The 17,360-nt window shown below is 36.0% G+C and overlaps 2 protein-coding genes across 2 annotated transcripts in view; one reads left to right on the forward strand and one right to left on the reverse strand.

Moving 5' to 3' along the window:
- Nucleotides 1-17,360, forward strand: part of LOC133530376 (orexin/Hypocretin receptor type 1-like) — a 162,810-nt gene continuing 145,450 nt past the window's right edge. Inside the window, exon 1 of the mRNA XM_061868288.1 lies at nucleotides 1-1,193. The gene's annotated coding sequence lies outside the window, so the exon portion shown is untranslated. The remainder of the gene's footprint in view (nucleotides 1,194-17,360) is intronic.
- Nucleotides 16,975-17,360, reverse strand: part of LOC133530373 (uncharacterized) — a 211,178-nt gene continuing 210,792 nt past the window's right edge. Inside the window, exon 2 of the mRNA XM_061868284.1 lies at nucleotides 16,975-17,189. Within this exon, the coding sequence (XP_061724268.1) occupies nucleotides 17,094-17,189 (96 nt within the window). The 3' untranslated portion in view covers nucleotides 16,975-17,093. The remainder of the gene's footprint in view (nucleotides 17,190-17,360) is intronic.

The following is a 17,360-nucleotide window of genomic DNA, read 5'->3' on the forward strand; positions in this document are numbered from 1 at the left end:
CCTATATATCATTCCCTCGAGGGTAAAAACGTGAAACTTCAAAACTTTAGAACCGATGTTGATTACTTAAACTTATGGTAAATAAGACCTACCAAAATACCGCGAAGAGCTCAGAAAGTACGCGATATTTTCTTAAGAACTTTTCTTATACGAACTCTCGGCAAACGGTAAGGGCTTCAGATTAAAACTCATTTTACTTAACATGCCATCATTTAAACTTTTTACTCGACGATATCTTTTACAAAATAAATTGATGATACTTTATAGGCCGAGCGTTTGCGAACATCTTTATGTCAACATGGACAAAAATGCTTTCGTTGCTTCGTATGATTTTCGAGAAACATCGTGAGCAGTAGGGCTAAGATGGTCGGCTCTTTATCATTTGTCACCATGTCTGTCACGTTCTAACAAGTATGTAAGTGCGAAAGTGACGGGCATAGTGACAAGCGATAAAAATGGAACCATGCTGCCACCGCTGGTACGGTAGTTAGATAAGATTTTATGTTGTTTCTGGTTTTGTTCAATGTTAAAAACGACGGAAATTAACATAAAGGATTTAAATGCCAGTAGGGTATGACTCAATGAAGTAAGTTGCCACGATTAACCCTTTGTCTCATTTCATTGTTTTTTGTTACAAAAGTGTACACTACAAAATGTACTAAGGCAATGGTTTTTCAGATTTCCTCTACATACATAGAGCACAAAGAACGTTCTCCTAGCGTTAAAATTAATCTTTTAGTATATATGCTTGATTGGCTACTTACGATTCCAGCGGTCCATGGATTTCATATAAGAAACTGGAAGAAGGTTTTTAAAGTATACGTACTCAAGTACTCTACCACCAAAGAAGGTACTATTGCAAACTTATTCAGAACAAAGTTCAAATTTAGAATCTGTCCTAGACCGTGAAAAAATGGTTGCCTTCAGTTCAGCAGCGGGCAGCATCGAAGGCGCGTTAGTCGAACTCCGCTAACTGTCGCGCCTGCCCGCCTCCCGCCGTGCCCGCACCGCGCGGACTCTCCGAATAAAAAAGTTTTATAAAGTTAACCGACTCGATTATGAGGAAATAATTAAACGTTCGACATTGTGTAAATACCAAAAGTTAACATAATTTCATGTTTTGTTAATAGTTACTAATTGTTTAGTGGTTGTTGTGAAGTTTGATTGAAATATTTGAATGGCTGCCAAAACTAGTAAGTAAATAATAACGTTAATCATATTCTTGTTTTAGTTTCACATATTCCGAGTTAAATTTTTATGGATTAACAGACGCAGCGAGATATTTTTTGTTGTGAGAAAATTGTCTATGCAGACTCAAAACAAAAGGCGGGAATGAACGAAACGATTTGAGATGGTGATTATTTAATTTTAAAGAGGATTGAAATTTCCTTGCAGACTTGAAAACTGTTTACACTGAATGAAGGAATTTTAATTGAAATATTAACGCTGAAAATGTAGGTTTAAAAGGTTTTAATTTAACGGAACCAGGCGATAAGGAAGGCGCGTAAATGCAAATGATTCTAAACATTAAAGATCTTCAAGATTTTCTTAACTTATATGTACTTGTACTTGCTCTTGATCGGTAGTTAGCTTACACAAAATAAAATATTTTTATCCAGTGAATAGTTTTCTGATTATGCAGATACCTATCTGTATAGTATTAATTAATTAGCGCTCAATGATTATATAATTATGAGTTATAAATTTAATTCCGTGAGGTAAAAATAATTTAAATTTAAATCATCTCACTCGTGTTGAATGAAATAATTCAATTTGACAGTTATTACGTATTTTCTGTTTCTGAATATTTATTATACAGGGTGCCTCCCATCACGGGGCTGTAAATGCAGGCCTGGATTGTACTCGCTACACTGAGGTACTTTTATTATGGGACTGACCCCGAAATCGCGAAAATCGTTTTGGAATTTCCGTAGAAAACATGGTCATCTGATCAGCTAAAATGTATGAAATAGCTATACATTTATGCACATAGACTGCTAAAACATATAACTCTTCCCGTCGGTCATAAAATCAACTTAATTTTATATTGATTTCGTTAGAATTTATTACTGCCCGTGCAATCCTCTATGCGAGTTACGTTTAATCATGTAGAGATTTTTAACTTCGCATAGGATTTAATTTTAATCTTTTGATATGAAAACATGTTTCCCATCATCTTAAGTGGGTATTAATGTATGGTCATACCTATAACCTAATTATAAATAGTTTAGTTTAAATAGTGCCATATTTGAATTTGCTCAGGAGCGACGCGTGAGACCGCTCGCGGCAAGAAGGGAGCCGAGCCGGCCGGGGTGACATTTTGCTGGTGTTGGGTTAAAAAGACACGTCTTACAATATTACAAAATATTAAGATCGATATCACTTGACACTATGATATGTGATAATATAAAACATATACATAATCTCATAACAATTTAATTACAAACTCTTATTTTTAGATTAGTAGAGATATCATCCACAGCGCAGGCTTCGTCAAAAGCATAGATACAAAACAGAATCCGCAACAAACTTCGTCCAATCTACATAAGTGAAAATCCGCCACAGGCTTCGTCATTAATGTAGGTACAACATAAAATCCGCAACAAGCTTTGTCCAAAAACCTAAAACTACCTACGATTCCCCGTTAATCCCCGAGACGACACGTACCCAGCGCAAAAGTTCCAAATATAAAATGAGTTTTAATGTGACAAATAGAGGTATGTTACATTTTCCTATTGAGCTAAGTTCATCTAATTATCCCTTTACGGCCGGGAAAAATATTTTGCAAAGATTCATAAAAAATGCATGTGAACCGTTTTTAATTGTTATAAAATACGCGTATAAAATGTTTAAAAAAATCCTAGTGTCCTTTATCATAAAAAAAATCGCGTGCACGAAAGTGACGTTCAGGAACTATCTGGAAATGCACGAACGTGCAGTTTGCATTGAGTTTTGTAAAATAATATGACTAAAACGCAACATTTTACAGAACAATGCATGTGTATGCTGCACATGCATAGCATATGAAGTAATCAGTATTCAATTTAGCATAATTATCACAATTTTCTTTAAGAATCAACATCTTAACGATTAAAGAATGATTAAAAACAATAATCAACAAATGTAAAGTACTCTCAATTCAACTACATCTAAAGGAAATGCTTGAAAAAAATATTTTGACGTGTAACGAACACGTTGCATTTAATACAACGAGTAATAGCCCTGCTGAAGCAGTCTGAAATTGGCGGGCTCTTGGAGATTTGGTATCGTCAAATTGAAGCATCATCTGAAACATCACTCAGACGCCTCAGACATGCTTCACTACGTCGTTTTCTTGGTGGTTTAACCAACATTTCTAAGATTTTGAAGCGAAAATCGAGTAAATCCAGTATTTCGCACCTAGGACGGCCTATGGCATCACAATCAAGCGAATATCCATAAAATGAATATTGATTCATTCACATGTAAAAAGAAAGAAAGAATTTAGTTTCAGTGTCCATCACCTTGTTTAAAAAAAGGTATATCAACGCCTCCCATGGGTTTATTAGTTCATAACTTTTTCTGAAGCTGTAACATACACGTATGACCGAATCTTTATCTCCCATCTCTTGACAACCTTAATGCTGATCGTTCCCGAGCAGTTAGACAGTAGGAAAACATATTTGTTCTTTCCTCCTAACTAGTGACACTGGGTCTGTCACCATCAGCAGACTCTCTTTAGGTAGGTACATCTCATCGTATTCGTCGTTGATTCTTTGATTTCGTTTTCAATTCATTCAATAAGCGAATAAGGGAATTCTTCGAGGTCATCGTATAATTCCTCAATATGTGATATACTCGTATCATTATTGCACAAAATTTCAAGGAATTTTTTGCCTCTTAATGGACGCTTAAAAAAAACACAAATCTAACATTACAAAACGAAAAGTATTATAAAACTATCAAACATATGACTATTTCTTTTGATTTGATTTTCTGCGCAGAAGCCGGATAGACAAAAACTTGCAAATAGTTATGACCATCGATTTACGGGCTACGGCCGAACCCACAAATTCGTGCACTTCTTTTTTAGGAGCATGTAGTTTCCCCTTAATAACTTATTGTTACTCTAATTTGTGATAAATAAACACACATAACTCTTTTACTGTAATAATTAAGTATTAAATAACAAGTGTGATACCAAAATTATACAAAATTAAGAACTTACGTGTGCCACTACTCCCATCAAAAAATGCCACCATCTTCAAAGCAGTCTCGCGACAGACTGATCCTACTGACTTGCGGTATTTAGTACTGAAACGTGTCGCTAATGTCTGCAGATTCGATCGGAATAGGTCTGAGCTCGAAAAGACAATTTACTTGCGGGCAGGATTTTTTAAAAGTAATTTGCAGAATTATATCGAACCGGTCGTAAAGGGTTATGACGATGTCCGATGGAACTAAATGTATCTCAATATTCTTAATCATATTGGCAAAAGTTAAAGCAAATCAACATCAGCTGAATTAAAAACACTGGTTTTGATTGTGTAATTTGATAATATTAGGCTTAGGTATCTTTACATGCTGCTGTGCTCTGATTTATGTCCTAGGAAGCTGGAATTTGGTATCTCCCTAACTTCACAAACTACTCTTTAGTCAAAATATGTAGCTTGGCCATTTTGTTACTATAAGAAGTATTGTATAATAAAAAATAATGAATAGTGAATACATTTTTCACCATACGCCCATGTGACGGTAGCGAAATGGCCAAGCCTTATATTTTAACTAAGGAGTAGAGTTTGTGAAGTTTGGGCTTGTAGAGTTAGAAGCTTGGCTCTACAAGAGATCTGATATATTTTTGACAGTACGAGCATTATGGTCTCGTCTTGGCTACATTTTACATGAAAATGTTTTTGATGATTTACTCTTTCAGGATAACTAGCTTCGATATAGGTACCAAGGGTTCTCCCCAAGAATTCACGACATAATATATTATTTTATTTATTTATTTAAAACTTTATTGCACAAAAGACAAACTTAATGTACAAAAGGCGAACTTAATGCCATGAGGCATTCTCTACCAGTCAACCTTAGGGCAAAGCAGAAAAGATTGTAGGCGGCGCGTTTAAAACTAAAAGAAATTGTTATTGAAAGAATTAGAGTCCTAATACACATAAATTAATTATAAACTACTTAAATACATAAAGACACATACATACATTACATAAATAAATAAATATATATATACATATATATACATAATATACATAACCGATTCGTGAGACTGATACTTAATTGATCTTTAAACTGCCAGCAAATAAATCACGCACAGATTTTTTGAAAGCAAACTTGTTGGGAGCTTTTCTAATGTTAGGGGGAAGACCGTTCCAGAGACGTGCTGCCTGAATGGCGTAAGAGTTAGACATGAAGCTTGTTCTATGAGTGGGGATAGAAAGAGAGAGATTGCCAGTAGAGCGAAATTGACGGTCACGAGAAGCACCATAAAAGTGAAAGAAGTACTTAAGGTATTCAGGGGAGTGTGGATCATTGAGAATGGAATAGAGAGTGCAGAGTATTATATGTTATGTCTACTCTTATCTAGATCACACAAGTCACAATAATCATAACCTTGAGATATATACGTCCAGGTTTTGAGTTGTTACATTTTAAACCATACGGTCCACAGATAAAGTATACGTTCCATGTGATTTATATGTTACGGCGTTGAGAAAGTTACTTGCTGGGAGTATTTTGACACGTTCACTAAAATACTCAATCAGCGTATTCACGCTGGCAACAGTTTAGCTGACTATATGTAAACATATAATTAGTTGTTGTATTGTTTTGAGTTCTTACTATTAAATATAAAAGATAAGTAAGTAAGTAAGTAAATATTATTTATTGCACCACAAAGAAAACAAATTTAAAAACAGATTTACAATGTAAAGAAAGGTAGCAACAGGCGGTCTTATCGCTGTAAGCGATCTCTTCCAGACAACCTTAGGGTAGCAGGATATAAAGAACAGTAAGTTTTTAGAATTAGAGGAATAGGAAAATTACACATACATTAAGCAGACAGTACATACAGTACATTTACAATTTAAATAAACATATAAATATAACAATACATACCTACATTAAAATAAATAAATATTAGATGCATATCTAAATATACATACATACATAATATAACACAGCGGCACATTAAGAAAGAGACAAGTAATGATTTTTCAGTAGGGTTTTAAAGCTTTGAAGAGTTTTCGCACACCTAATATCTAAGGCCAGGATATTTAGATATTTATTTTGATAAAAATAAGTGATATTTAAATGTGGCTCATATTCTCGTTAGGGCCTATGTAGAAATTATACAAGTATACTGTTCCTTAGAGATCTATATCGCGTAACTACGTGAGTCAACAAATTTTACAAAAAGTTATCTTCTGTGGACAATATCATAAAAGTTAACGACTCGGGTACAATATATATCAAGGTTTTCTTATTTGAGTCTCAAGCACTGAAAAAAAATACCACGTCTGTACAAACGTATGGCGTAAAAAATAGCTTGGAAGAGAATCTACTTCGCGATCTACACAGAAAAGACGCGAACGAGTTATCTATACAATTAAGTTAAAGATAGTTTATTTTCTAAGTAGGCATATTACAATGCGCTTATAAACGTCAAATAAAGCTACGCCGGCTCTAACCCTACACCTCTGACCTGGAAAATTTAAATTCTTCCTAAATTGTAGCAGGTTATCCCATTATGGGACCGGTAATTTCCCGATATATGACCCATTACCATACAAACCCGTTACTTTTCAGCATGAGTAGTGTTAACGGACTTTTCTCGTTAAAAGTATCTTTCAGACAACGTTTATACAACAATATTGATGACTGTAGCAACTTTTCTATTAAGTTAGTTGAACTTTATATAAATCTAAGTTGAAAATAAGCAAGTTTGGAGTAGAAATGCGAAAATGATCGTTACAAGTAAAATAACAAGTTTATTTAATTGAATTAATTGGTAAAATAAATATTACAGTATTCAACTTATATTTTTGATATAACGTTAAGAATCTTTAGATTTACTCAAATGTAATTGAATGTACAATTAGCGACGTAGTTAAGTACCTATACATATGCACCCTTGCGTATGAACTTCAATTTGGGAACATGGGGTGACACCGAATCGCGAATGGTTAAGAGAAAGGACAGCGTAAAAAGGCAGCTGTTCCTCACTCTCAGTTTTTGTACAAGCGTGTATACAGTGGAGTCAGAGACTTGCGCGTGCAGTATAACAACGCGTGGCGGTTGCTGTTCCGCCTGCCGCGCAGGTGCAGCGCGAGCGCCATGTTCGGGAAGGGGCGCGCGCCGTGCTGGGACGCCTGGGACGCGTTGCTGCGCGCAAGGAGCGCCACCGCCAGAAAGACAATCTACGCCTCCACTTACATCAATGACGCCTCCCCAAATACGATAATATCGGCGGGTAGAGTGGGACGCCAACCCGCTGCACGAGCGCGGGAGGGGCTACTACAAGCCTGCCGCGATGGGTTCGGGGAGACCCGGGACGCCGGCCTTTAATTGACATGTTTTTAATTAAATGTTATTTAAATTTTGATTTTATTGAATTGTGTTTTGTTATGTAATTAGTAGCCGACCTAAGCCGTTCTACGCATACACATATAACGACCAAGGGCAGCTTTATTTTGCACAGTGCGACCGGGCATTTAAGACCAAGTTCGGTTTCGCGAGCCATATACGTGCTCATCAGAGGAAATTGTAAAGGTCGCCGTTGTCGGATACGACATGGAGGACTATATATAGTTTTAAATCTATATGGAAATGACTTTCTTGAATAAATTAATTCATTCATTCATTTTTGAGGAAATTAGATCATAATTAATCATTTTGGATAAATATACTTAAAAAATTATTATATCAAACTCAGCACGTAATTGGCTATCATGGATCCTTGTCACATCAAATAATTACTTAGAAAATAAATCAACAATTAGTACAATTTATCAGATCTGATTACATGCCTTCTAGGAGGGTGAAACCGGATAACAAAGTTAAACACTCTACTTTTCATTTTGATAAGATTACACAATAATTTATAATAATAAGTAACAATATATACCAGTATAGTGAAGTATTGTAGTGCAGCACATTATTTAGGGTGACTTGCAAAACTTTCTAAACTCAACTATGTTACACATCGCAGATCACTTACATCTTATACTTTTAAACAAGCAATTTCAAATCAATTCAATTAATCGACGTCATCTTCTCCCGTTCTCGTCTGAAGATTGATTGACAGTATAACTTTAATTGTTTTGGATTTCAAATGTTTTGACAGCGCACTCTATGACGCCTTGGCGGCACTGCGTCGAACGCCACTCGCATGTATGAAACATCTTACTTTGATTTATTTGTCAAATATGGCGTGATAAAATGCCTTTTAAGGGCGGTAGATGGTACGATTCAGCCGTTCTCCGATATATATATTTCGGGGATCTCGGAAACGGCTCTAACGATTTTGATGAAGTTTGTTGTATATACAATTTAAATATACGATACACAAATAATCGTAAATAACGATACTTAGGTAATAATGGTACAATAATTTTTATTTATAATTGTTTCTGTCTTATAGAACATGCATAAAAAAGTACTTGTTGTTTTTCTTATTTTTTCGCAACTGTATTAAAATGTCGTTCACTACACGTGCGTAAATGACATTCTTCACTCGTCCCGCGAGTCTTGCTATCTCGGTACTCGTGAAGTAATGACATATTTTCCGCACTAGCATCGAAATGTACTATTTTCTAGTTTTTATGTTACCGTTCTGTTGCCATGCGTGATTTATACATCCATGCCAAATCACAGTTTTCTATCACTAACGATTACGGAGCAAAGCCGCGGACGGGACGGACGGAAACTATAAGGGTTCCTAGTTGACTAAGGAACCCTAAAAAGGCGGAGTCCATAATTAGATAGTCTATGGTTTGGCTCGACGAACTCTGAAGCAATTTCCGTGCATGCCTCACAGTTACTGGCATAATGAGACCACACAATATCTCAAGCAAAACGTTTCAATTATTATTGTAAATTTGTGTGTACACCTATATTTTTTAGGTTTTAACTCAGTTAGGTTTGGGTGGGTGCAGTGCAGACTCCGTGTAACTTAGTTAACCTGAATTTTATGTTTTTTTTAAATATATACTACGTCGGTCGCAAACAAACATACGGCCCGCCTGATGGTAAGCAGTCTCCGTAGCCTATGTACGCCTGCAACTTCAGAGGAGTTACATGCGCGTTGCCGACCCTAAACCCCCCCCCCCCCCTCGTTGAGCTCTGGCAACCTTACTCACCGGCAGGAACACAACACTATGAGTAGGGTCTAGTGTTATTTGGCTGCGGTTTACTGTAAACTGGAGGTACTTCCCCAGTTGGGCTCTGCTCTAGATCTGGAATGACATCCACTGGCTGTGCCCTACCACACAAAGCGAGATGAAATTCACAATGCCCATACCTCTCTTTAAAACTCTCTTAAATTCTTTGCCTAATGATTTACTAAACGTAATATCCCATAATATAATATATTGCTGTGGTGTTCCGGCGGTTCCGGGGCAACCTGCCGAATCTTACAAGAAGTCAGAGGACGCTACAGACTAGCCACGCTGTTATGTTGTCGCCCAAATCTAATGTTTAATTTATTTTTGGTTTTTATTTGTATTTTTTTGTTTTCTTTTTTATTTTGTAGTGCCTTGGTATTTACTGTAATGCTGTTTCAGTTATTTGAGTAATAAATAAATAGTACACAGGTTTTATGACCAAAATTAAATCAAGATTTTTCTCAATAATGTCGGGAAATATTGCCATTATGTTTATGATAAGTAGGTATAATAGACCACGGAAATGGGCGCTATAATGAGGTGGTTGGTATAATGGATTTTCATACAATATTGTAGGACCAAACCGGCATATTACACCCAACACGCACGTTTCAACAGAAATGTACACAGATTTTTAAGATATTCGTGTTTAGGCCATTGTTATTATCTATAAAATATAAATATTATATTACTCAAATTGACTAAGTCCCAGAGTAAGCTCAATAAGGCTTGTATTGAGGGTACTTAGACAACGATATATATAATATATAAATATTAATAAATACTTAAATACATAGAAAACACCCATGACTCAGGAACAAATATCCATGCTTGTCACTGCCCACTAGGCCAAACCGGTCGTCCGCCGCATCTATAACTTGGCCGACAATCCCCTATTTTATGACTGTTCTATTAATTATGTAATTATAGGTAATCCAAATACTATCATACAAAAAAATCCTTTCTTACCTTTACCTTATACATGTGAAAACGTATTAAATTATTAGATGAAAATTTATAAATAAATGTTTTTTTTTTAATAGGTACAATTTACCCACTTCCAAAGTTAGATTAATCCTTCCTCAAAAGTAACAGTTAATTTAGCCAATTTGTACAGCTCATGCCGCGCACCCTTTTAAAATCTGCTAAGTTCGCGTATCATCAGCCGAATACTTCAGCGATAACAAGTACTTAGCTGTTTGTTGACTCCCAATAGACGTCAATCAAGTATCAGCTTACACGTGCAAAAATTTAAAAGGGAGATTTCAGCATCACGTGTAATATGGATAGGGTACTCGCGGCTGTCTCTCACGCATGCAAAGTTGGCAGAAAATTCTCACAACTTAATTTCACCTTACGAAGTCTTTAGTCATAGGTAGGACTTATTTCGCACGCAGCGATTTTTCATGTCATTCTTAATGCGAACTACAATAAACCAGTGCGATTAGAGCAGCCCGTGGTTTCACTCGTGTCCTCGTACTCCTCATAACCGAAATCCCACAAATGGACCACGAGCGTGGTGAGAGGATAGAAAAGTGACATATTGAGAGTTGCGAGTGTTTTAAAGCAAAGGGTAAAACAAACTCTTCTACCGAGTGAAGAAGCACACAATTTTTCACCACATCAATGTGAAGAAAATAACAACTCGTTATTAATCTTTGCTGAAATTAATTATTTTTAATATGTTCTGAATTTTATAATTTGAATGAATTTATTAAATTTATAATAATTATAATAAAACTCATTTATATCTACTAAATGAGAAAAAGCTATACACTATAAACTCAAAACCTACCTATATATAAGACATTACGAGCTGGTGTGGTCAAAAATAACCTTTCAAATCTTTTCTTAAATGGCGGAGTTCTGAGGTAAGAAACAAATCAGTCGAATTGATAAGCTCCTTATTTTTTAAAGTCGGTTGAAAATATATATATGTTATAGCCAATGCAATTTTTAAGTACTATAATTTTCCAGTTATATTTTTATTTGTTACGCCCAAATTACCTACAATCGGTTTCAATTAGTGTTTCTGTACGACGTAAAATGCTATTAATTAGTAATTAATTCATTATTCATGTAATGACTTTCCAATAATCGCTTGGCTAGTGGTTACGTAAATTTAAATCGTCGTGTTTTGTTCAATGTAATATTTTATAAATCTCTGATAACACGAATTTAAAATCTTTATTCTTTTCATTTCTCATGCTCAAAGTGGGTCATTGTTGTTCTAAAAAATGTGCATAAAATGATACGTCTCTGCTCTAGAGCACTGAACTTTCTAAGTATGTTTTTTTCTCTTTTTTACGATAAGCAATTCAAATTTTGATTTTAAATGGATTTGCTGTGCAATTTTCATACCGATAATGAACTCCTCATTCCATAAATAACAATATTTCAAGAAATACTTCTAAAGTTTACACTTAGCCGTGTTTTATAATATGCACGTGTATTTTACTTTCCTCGTATTCGAAATGAAAATAAGAGTGTTTAACTCGGGTGAAAGGAACCTTTTCAGTCTCGGACTTTTGGCGCTCTCATTGCGTTCGAGCGCCAAACTACTTCGACATAAATGGGTGCCTTTCATCGATTGGTTAACAATTATTATTTTAATACGCTTTAAACTGCAGCGAAGTAACAAACTGACCATGTAATAAAATATAAGCTAGTATTCAAGCTGTAGGTCCCAATGTGAAACTTTAAAGAACAGTAATACAGACGCCAACACAATAACAGCGTCCGTTGCTGGAAGTCCTTAGGGCCGCTGTGCCCCGAGGCCTTTTGGCGCAGACATTAGCTGAGCCACTTTCCCTTTCAATTAGTTTGTAAGCATTATTGTGTACTTTTATTATGTACCTATGTTTAAACTTTTTGAATAAACGTCTTTATTATTATTATTGTAATATGTTGGTAAGCGGTGGTGGCCGAGTGGATATGACGTCCGACTTTCAATCCGGAGGTCGTGGGTTCAAATCCTGGCTCGTACCAATGAGTTTTTCGGAACTTATGTACGAAATATCATTTGATATTTACCACTAGCTTTTCGGTGAAGGAAAACATCGTGAGGAAATCTGCATGCATCTGCGAAGAAATTCAAAGGTGTATGTGAAGTCCCCAATCCGCATTGGGCTAGCGTGGGGAGTATAGCCCGAGCCCTCTCGCGCATGAGAGGAGGCCTGTGCCCAGCAGTGGGACGTATATAGGCTAAATTATTATTATTATTATTATGTTGGTATTATTAAGCTGATCTGACGGTGTCTAAAGGCCTGAAAGAAAATAACAATTTAATATGTTACAAACAAAAAACCTAAATTCTGCCGTCTTAAGTTTCGCAGAAGCACCATTTTATCAGGATGTCTTTTTGATTAAATAAAACGTTCCAAAATTTACTTCGAGGGTTTTGTATCCGCCCTTTTGCAAGCTTAGCAAAATCAGAGGACTTGAGACCCTTAATAAAAGAACGTTCTTATCTTGCTTGTTTTGTGCGATACACGATATCTTATTGGCTATTACTAAACGATTTTTAATAATGATTCCTAAACTAATGGATCTGTGAGCTGTAGACTTCGCAAGCATAATTGGCAAGGCTACGGAGACTGCTTACCATCAGGCGGGCCGTATGCTTGTTTGTCACCGACGTAGTATAAAAAAATATATATTTCTATTAAAGTGTAATGATTTTTGTTTTTTTTTCGTGAAACTGCCGATATAAAAATTTATAAAAATAGTCTTAAAACCTTTTGTGTTTGACTCTCGTACTCGTAGCAATTTTGATCAAATCGCGCTTATTATTATATATTTTCTTTAAATACAATAAAAAAACTGATAATCTACCTTATTGTTTGTAAAATATATACACAAAAATGATAACACATTGTTTTTTGAAGTTTTTTATACATGTATGGCATCTCGCCAGCAGTCGGAGACGTACTAAACGCAGTGAAGTGCCGGCACTTCAATGAGGTGTGGAATCATTTTGTTGGAGATGCCGGCTCTAATACTCTCAATGTATGAAGCTGATGGTCCCGGGTTCGAATCCCGCCGGTAAAGGCATTTATTTGTGTGATGAACATAGATATTTGTTCCTGAGTCATGGGTGTTTCCCATGTATATACCTACGTATATATTAATCTATATACGTATGAATATCGTCGCCTAGTACCCATAGTACAAGCTTTGCCTGCTGTGTAAAATTGTTTGCAAATATTTATTATTTATTTATACTGGAACAGAGGGCCTACCGAGAACCACGTTCGACGTGTTGCCTCCTTGTCACACATACGTACGAATTTACAAGTGCGACAGAGAGGCAACACGTCGAACTTGGTTCGAACACACTTCATCGTAGAATATTGGTTTTTTATACTACTTCAATGGTTTTTCCTAATCTCCGGATACATATTGAAACCCGATACTCAACTATTCAAATCGTAAACTGAGTGAAGATTGTAAAACATTCCGGATGTCACATAAAAATCTTATGTTTATTGCCTAACCCTTCCCAGAAGGGAATGGTAACAACATCAATTTTATTATAACCTTTCTGGCCCGGTGACTCCGGTTGTAGTCAGTCCCTTAAGGGAATAGGACCCTCGGTTTTCTACTGAAAGGATCCCTTACAACATACATGTCCTTTGCGAAATGAAAATAAGCTGTAACATATGAGTTATTATATTCGGTTTATAAGCTTTTATTTAACTTGCCCTGTTAGTATTGTATGTATGTACCTATGTTAATGTAGGTCAAATCTTGAAAGCTAAAGACACACTTTACGATTTCAGATTGAGCTGTATTTTTCCATACACATGCAAATGACAATGCAATATTATGATAACATGGAGGTGATCTGATGATGGAGACAGGAGGTGACCATGGGAACTCTGAGATAAAATAACCCAAACTTATTGTGTTTGGGGTTGTTAGAATCATCTCGATGAGTATTAGTTGCATGTGGAAAAAACGTACAGTCAACGATAAAAACTCGTACCAAAAATGATTTTTTTTGTCAAAAACTTATTACAGTCAGTAAGTATTGTACACTAGTTATTAGGCAAAATGGGCGCTCAAAAATATACACTTTTACTAGCCCTCGCCCGTAAGTTAGTCTGCGTAGAAGTATTTAAATACTTTCCATCCCATTTTTCTTTTGAGCCAGTTTAAAAAAAAATAGTAGAGATTTCAAGCCATGAAACGTATCGTATATTATTATATTGATTGAAAAAGGATGCCCGACGAATCGCCTTGTTTAAATTATTAATCTGTCCCCAGCTGTTCCGGTGTTTGTCTCTGTTATCATATCTAACAAGTTAAATTTGATCCAATTATTGGTTTCTAAATTATATTGCAATTTTATCGTACAATTTAGTTGCAGTCTTTGCTTATACCGCAGAAGAACAATAACAAAGCTGTTGTAGAAAGTATAATTCGCATGAATGCCCAATTACTATTGCATTAAAGCCAGCCTAAATCTGTTTATTGCCCTAAAATCACATTAATCTCTCGCTAACTCTTTATAGCTCCAGAGCCGCTCGCAGTAAATAAACCACTATAACGCGAATCTCTTGGATATTTCGAACGGTTCCTTCGATCCTTGCAACGCGTATTGACGCTGCCGATCGGATTTGCTTTATTATTGCCGATAAAATTGAAGTCTTTATTGCTTCGGATGGACTTAGTCTAACATCGACTGAGGGAATTGTGAAGGAAATTGATTTTGGAAATTGTCGATTAAAAAAATTAATTGTAAAGCGAAAGAAAGCCGAAAGACAACCCATTGCTAATCGAATTCGTAAGAATAGCAAGTTGTGTCGTGGATATAATTTATGAGAAAAGAAAATTTCCGTGAACAGTTATAATGGCAAGATCCTGGCTTGCCGTCCTGGCGGGCATCTCAAAAAAGCTAATGTATTGCCAAAAAAAAAGAAAATAAACATAAATGCGTCCACAGCGGTGCATGTTACCGATTCTAAAAAATGCGCCATTGTGCAACCTCGGTACTAGGCATCAAAACTTCGGATTCAAAACTTTGAACTGTGTCTAAGAAAAAAGCCTTAAAAATTCTGTTCAACGTATTTTTGGGTCACCATATGTGACCTGTATTTAGTAACCATATATTATATCAAAATATTAAAATTACCCAGGAATTAAAAATGAATGCATCTCAAGTGATCGTACTAGACATGCCATCCATCCAAATTGCATACTAGAACATGTTCTAATATCGCTACGATTGTCTACTTCTGAGTCATGACCCTCTACTGTATTTCCTGTAAACTTTTAGAAATATTAAGACAATTTAAACTTCATCGGCGTGTCTCCGTCTCTGGTGCGCAACGTTTTATCGCTAGACGCGGCAAACTATGTTGTCGCTTTAGTAATGTAATTGAAAGTTAAAGCACTGTTCAAAAGTGCCCAAAGTTCAGTGCAGTAATCAAATTCAAATTGCTTTGTGTGGTTTCATACTCAATTCCATTAGAATTAGTTGCTGTTGTATAAAAGTTAAATCTAGCGGAAAGTGAGTCGAGTAGTTCGTTCATTGGCAGGCAATTTAAAACTTTTGGGTTAGATGAGGTGACAGTGTGGGACCTAACCCTTTTTATGCCACCTTACTGTACAAACGAACGTATGACTCGTTTGATTGTACGCTGAGTTGTTTGAGGGTTGACACATGGAGATTACTTTAACCAGAATAATAAATTATTCTACTCGTCGACTGTATAGCTTAGATTCAAGGACTGCTGCAAGAGGGACTTGATCTGCTTCGATATTCATCCTCACAATTGGGAATCTCAGGCTGAAATGAGGCCAGAGTGGCGTCGAGATCTCAAAGCGGGTGTAGACAAGCATGACAAGGACTGGTTAGAGAACCTTAGGCAGAAAAGACTCCGCGCTGCTAGACCTCCCTTGGGCTCTCGTCATGTTTGTGATTGCTGTGGCCGAAAGATGCCGCTCTGGTATTGGACTCTTCAGTCATCGCAGACGTTGCAATCAACCTCCCCGAAACACCTGATTTTACTCGACGCTGCAACAATCATCTGCTATAGATGTGGTGGCCAATTCTTCTTCTTCGACTGTAATGGTTGAATTAAGATTTCGTATACCAAACTATAATTGTTTACTTTTCATGTATGGGCTCCCACTTAACTATAAGATTCATTTTGATACGCTGAAGTCTACTGAAAAAAAATTGACCAATCGCCGCGCTTCCTATTAAGAACTAAGACTAACATTTCTGTCAATGGAGTACTTACTAATTATCATTAATTATTTAGGTTTTACAGTAAAAAAAGGTATTATTTTAAATGATTCGTAGATAAATTATTGTAACCAATAGTAATATAATAAAGCTTTTCAGTCTCGTACCTTCGTTAGGCAATTCAGCAAGCTTCGTTGCCTAAACATGGAACTCGACTGCAAAGCTCTCTATTATATCACGATTGTATAAAATACTATTTTAACAGAGTCCCCGGACTATTGTAAATACTCCTTTAAGAGAACAATTTGATGGATTAAGTACATACACAGTTTTGTCTTTAATAATAATGTAACGATTACCTGCGCTCCGTTTGTGCGCATGCATATCTCTCTATGGTGACTAATCATCATCTCGAGCAGGGATCGGAAACCGGTATTTTCTGTATGGGAACGAAAACGGTATTTTTTCGTTCTTTGTTAATTACTTCATTTCTAATTAGGCAATCTAATAATACGAAGTCGTTATCTGAAAACACAACTGAGTCCTACATTTAGAGTATAAAATAAACCGAAATATATGGTTATTTCGATGTTTTTGCAAAAAACCGGTTCCGATCCCTGATCTCGAGAGCGTTGTCCCGGCTATTTCCCACGGCTTAGGCAGCCTGGGGTCCGCTTGGCAACTAATTCCTAAAATTGGCGTAGGCACTAGTTTTTACGAAAGCCCAACCCAGAGTTTAAACTATAGGGATTAGTTATTGGATTCGTTCGGTTTCTCCACGATGTTTC

Source organism: Cydia pomonella, chromosome 22, assembly GCF_033807575.1.
Source record: "Cydia pomonella isolate Wapato2018A chromosome 22, ilCydPomo1, whole genome shotgun sequence".
NCBI classification, from domain to species: Eukaryota; Metazoa; Arthropoda; class Insecta; order Lepidoptera; family Tortricidae; genus Cydia; species Cydia pomonella.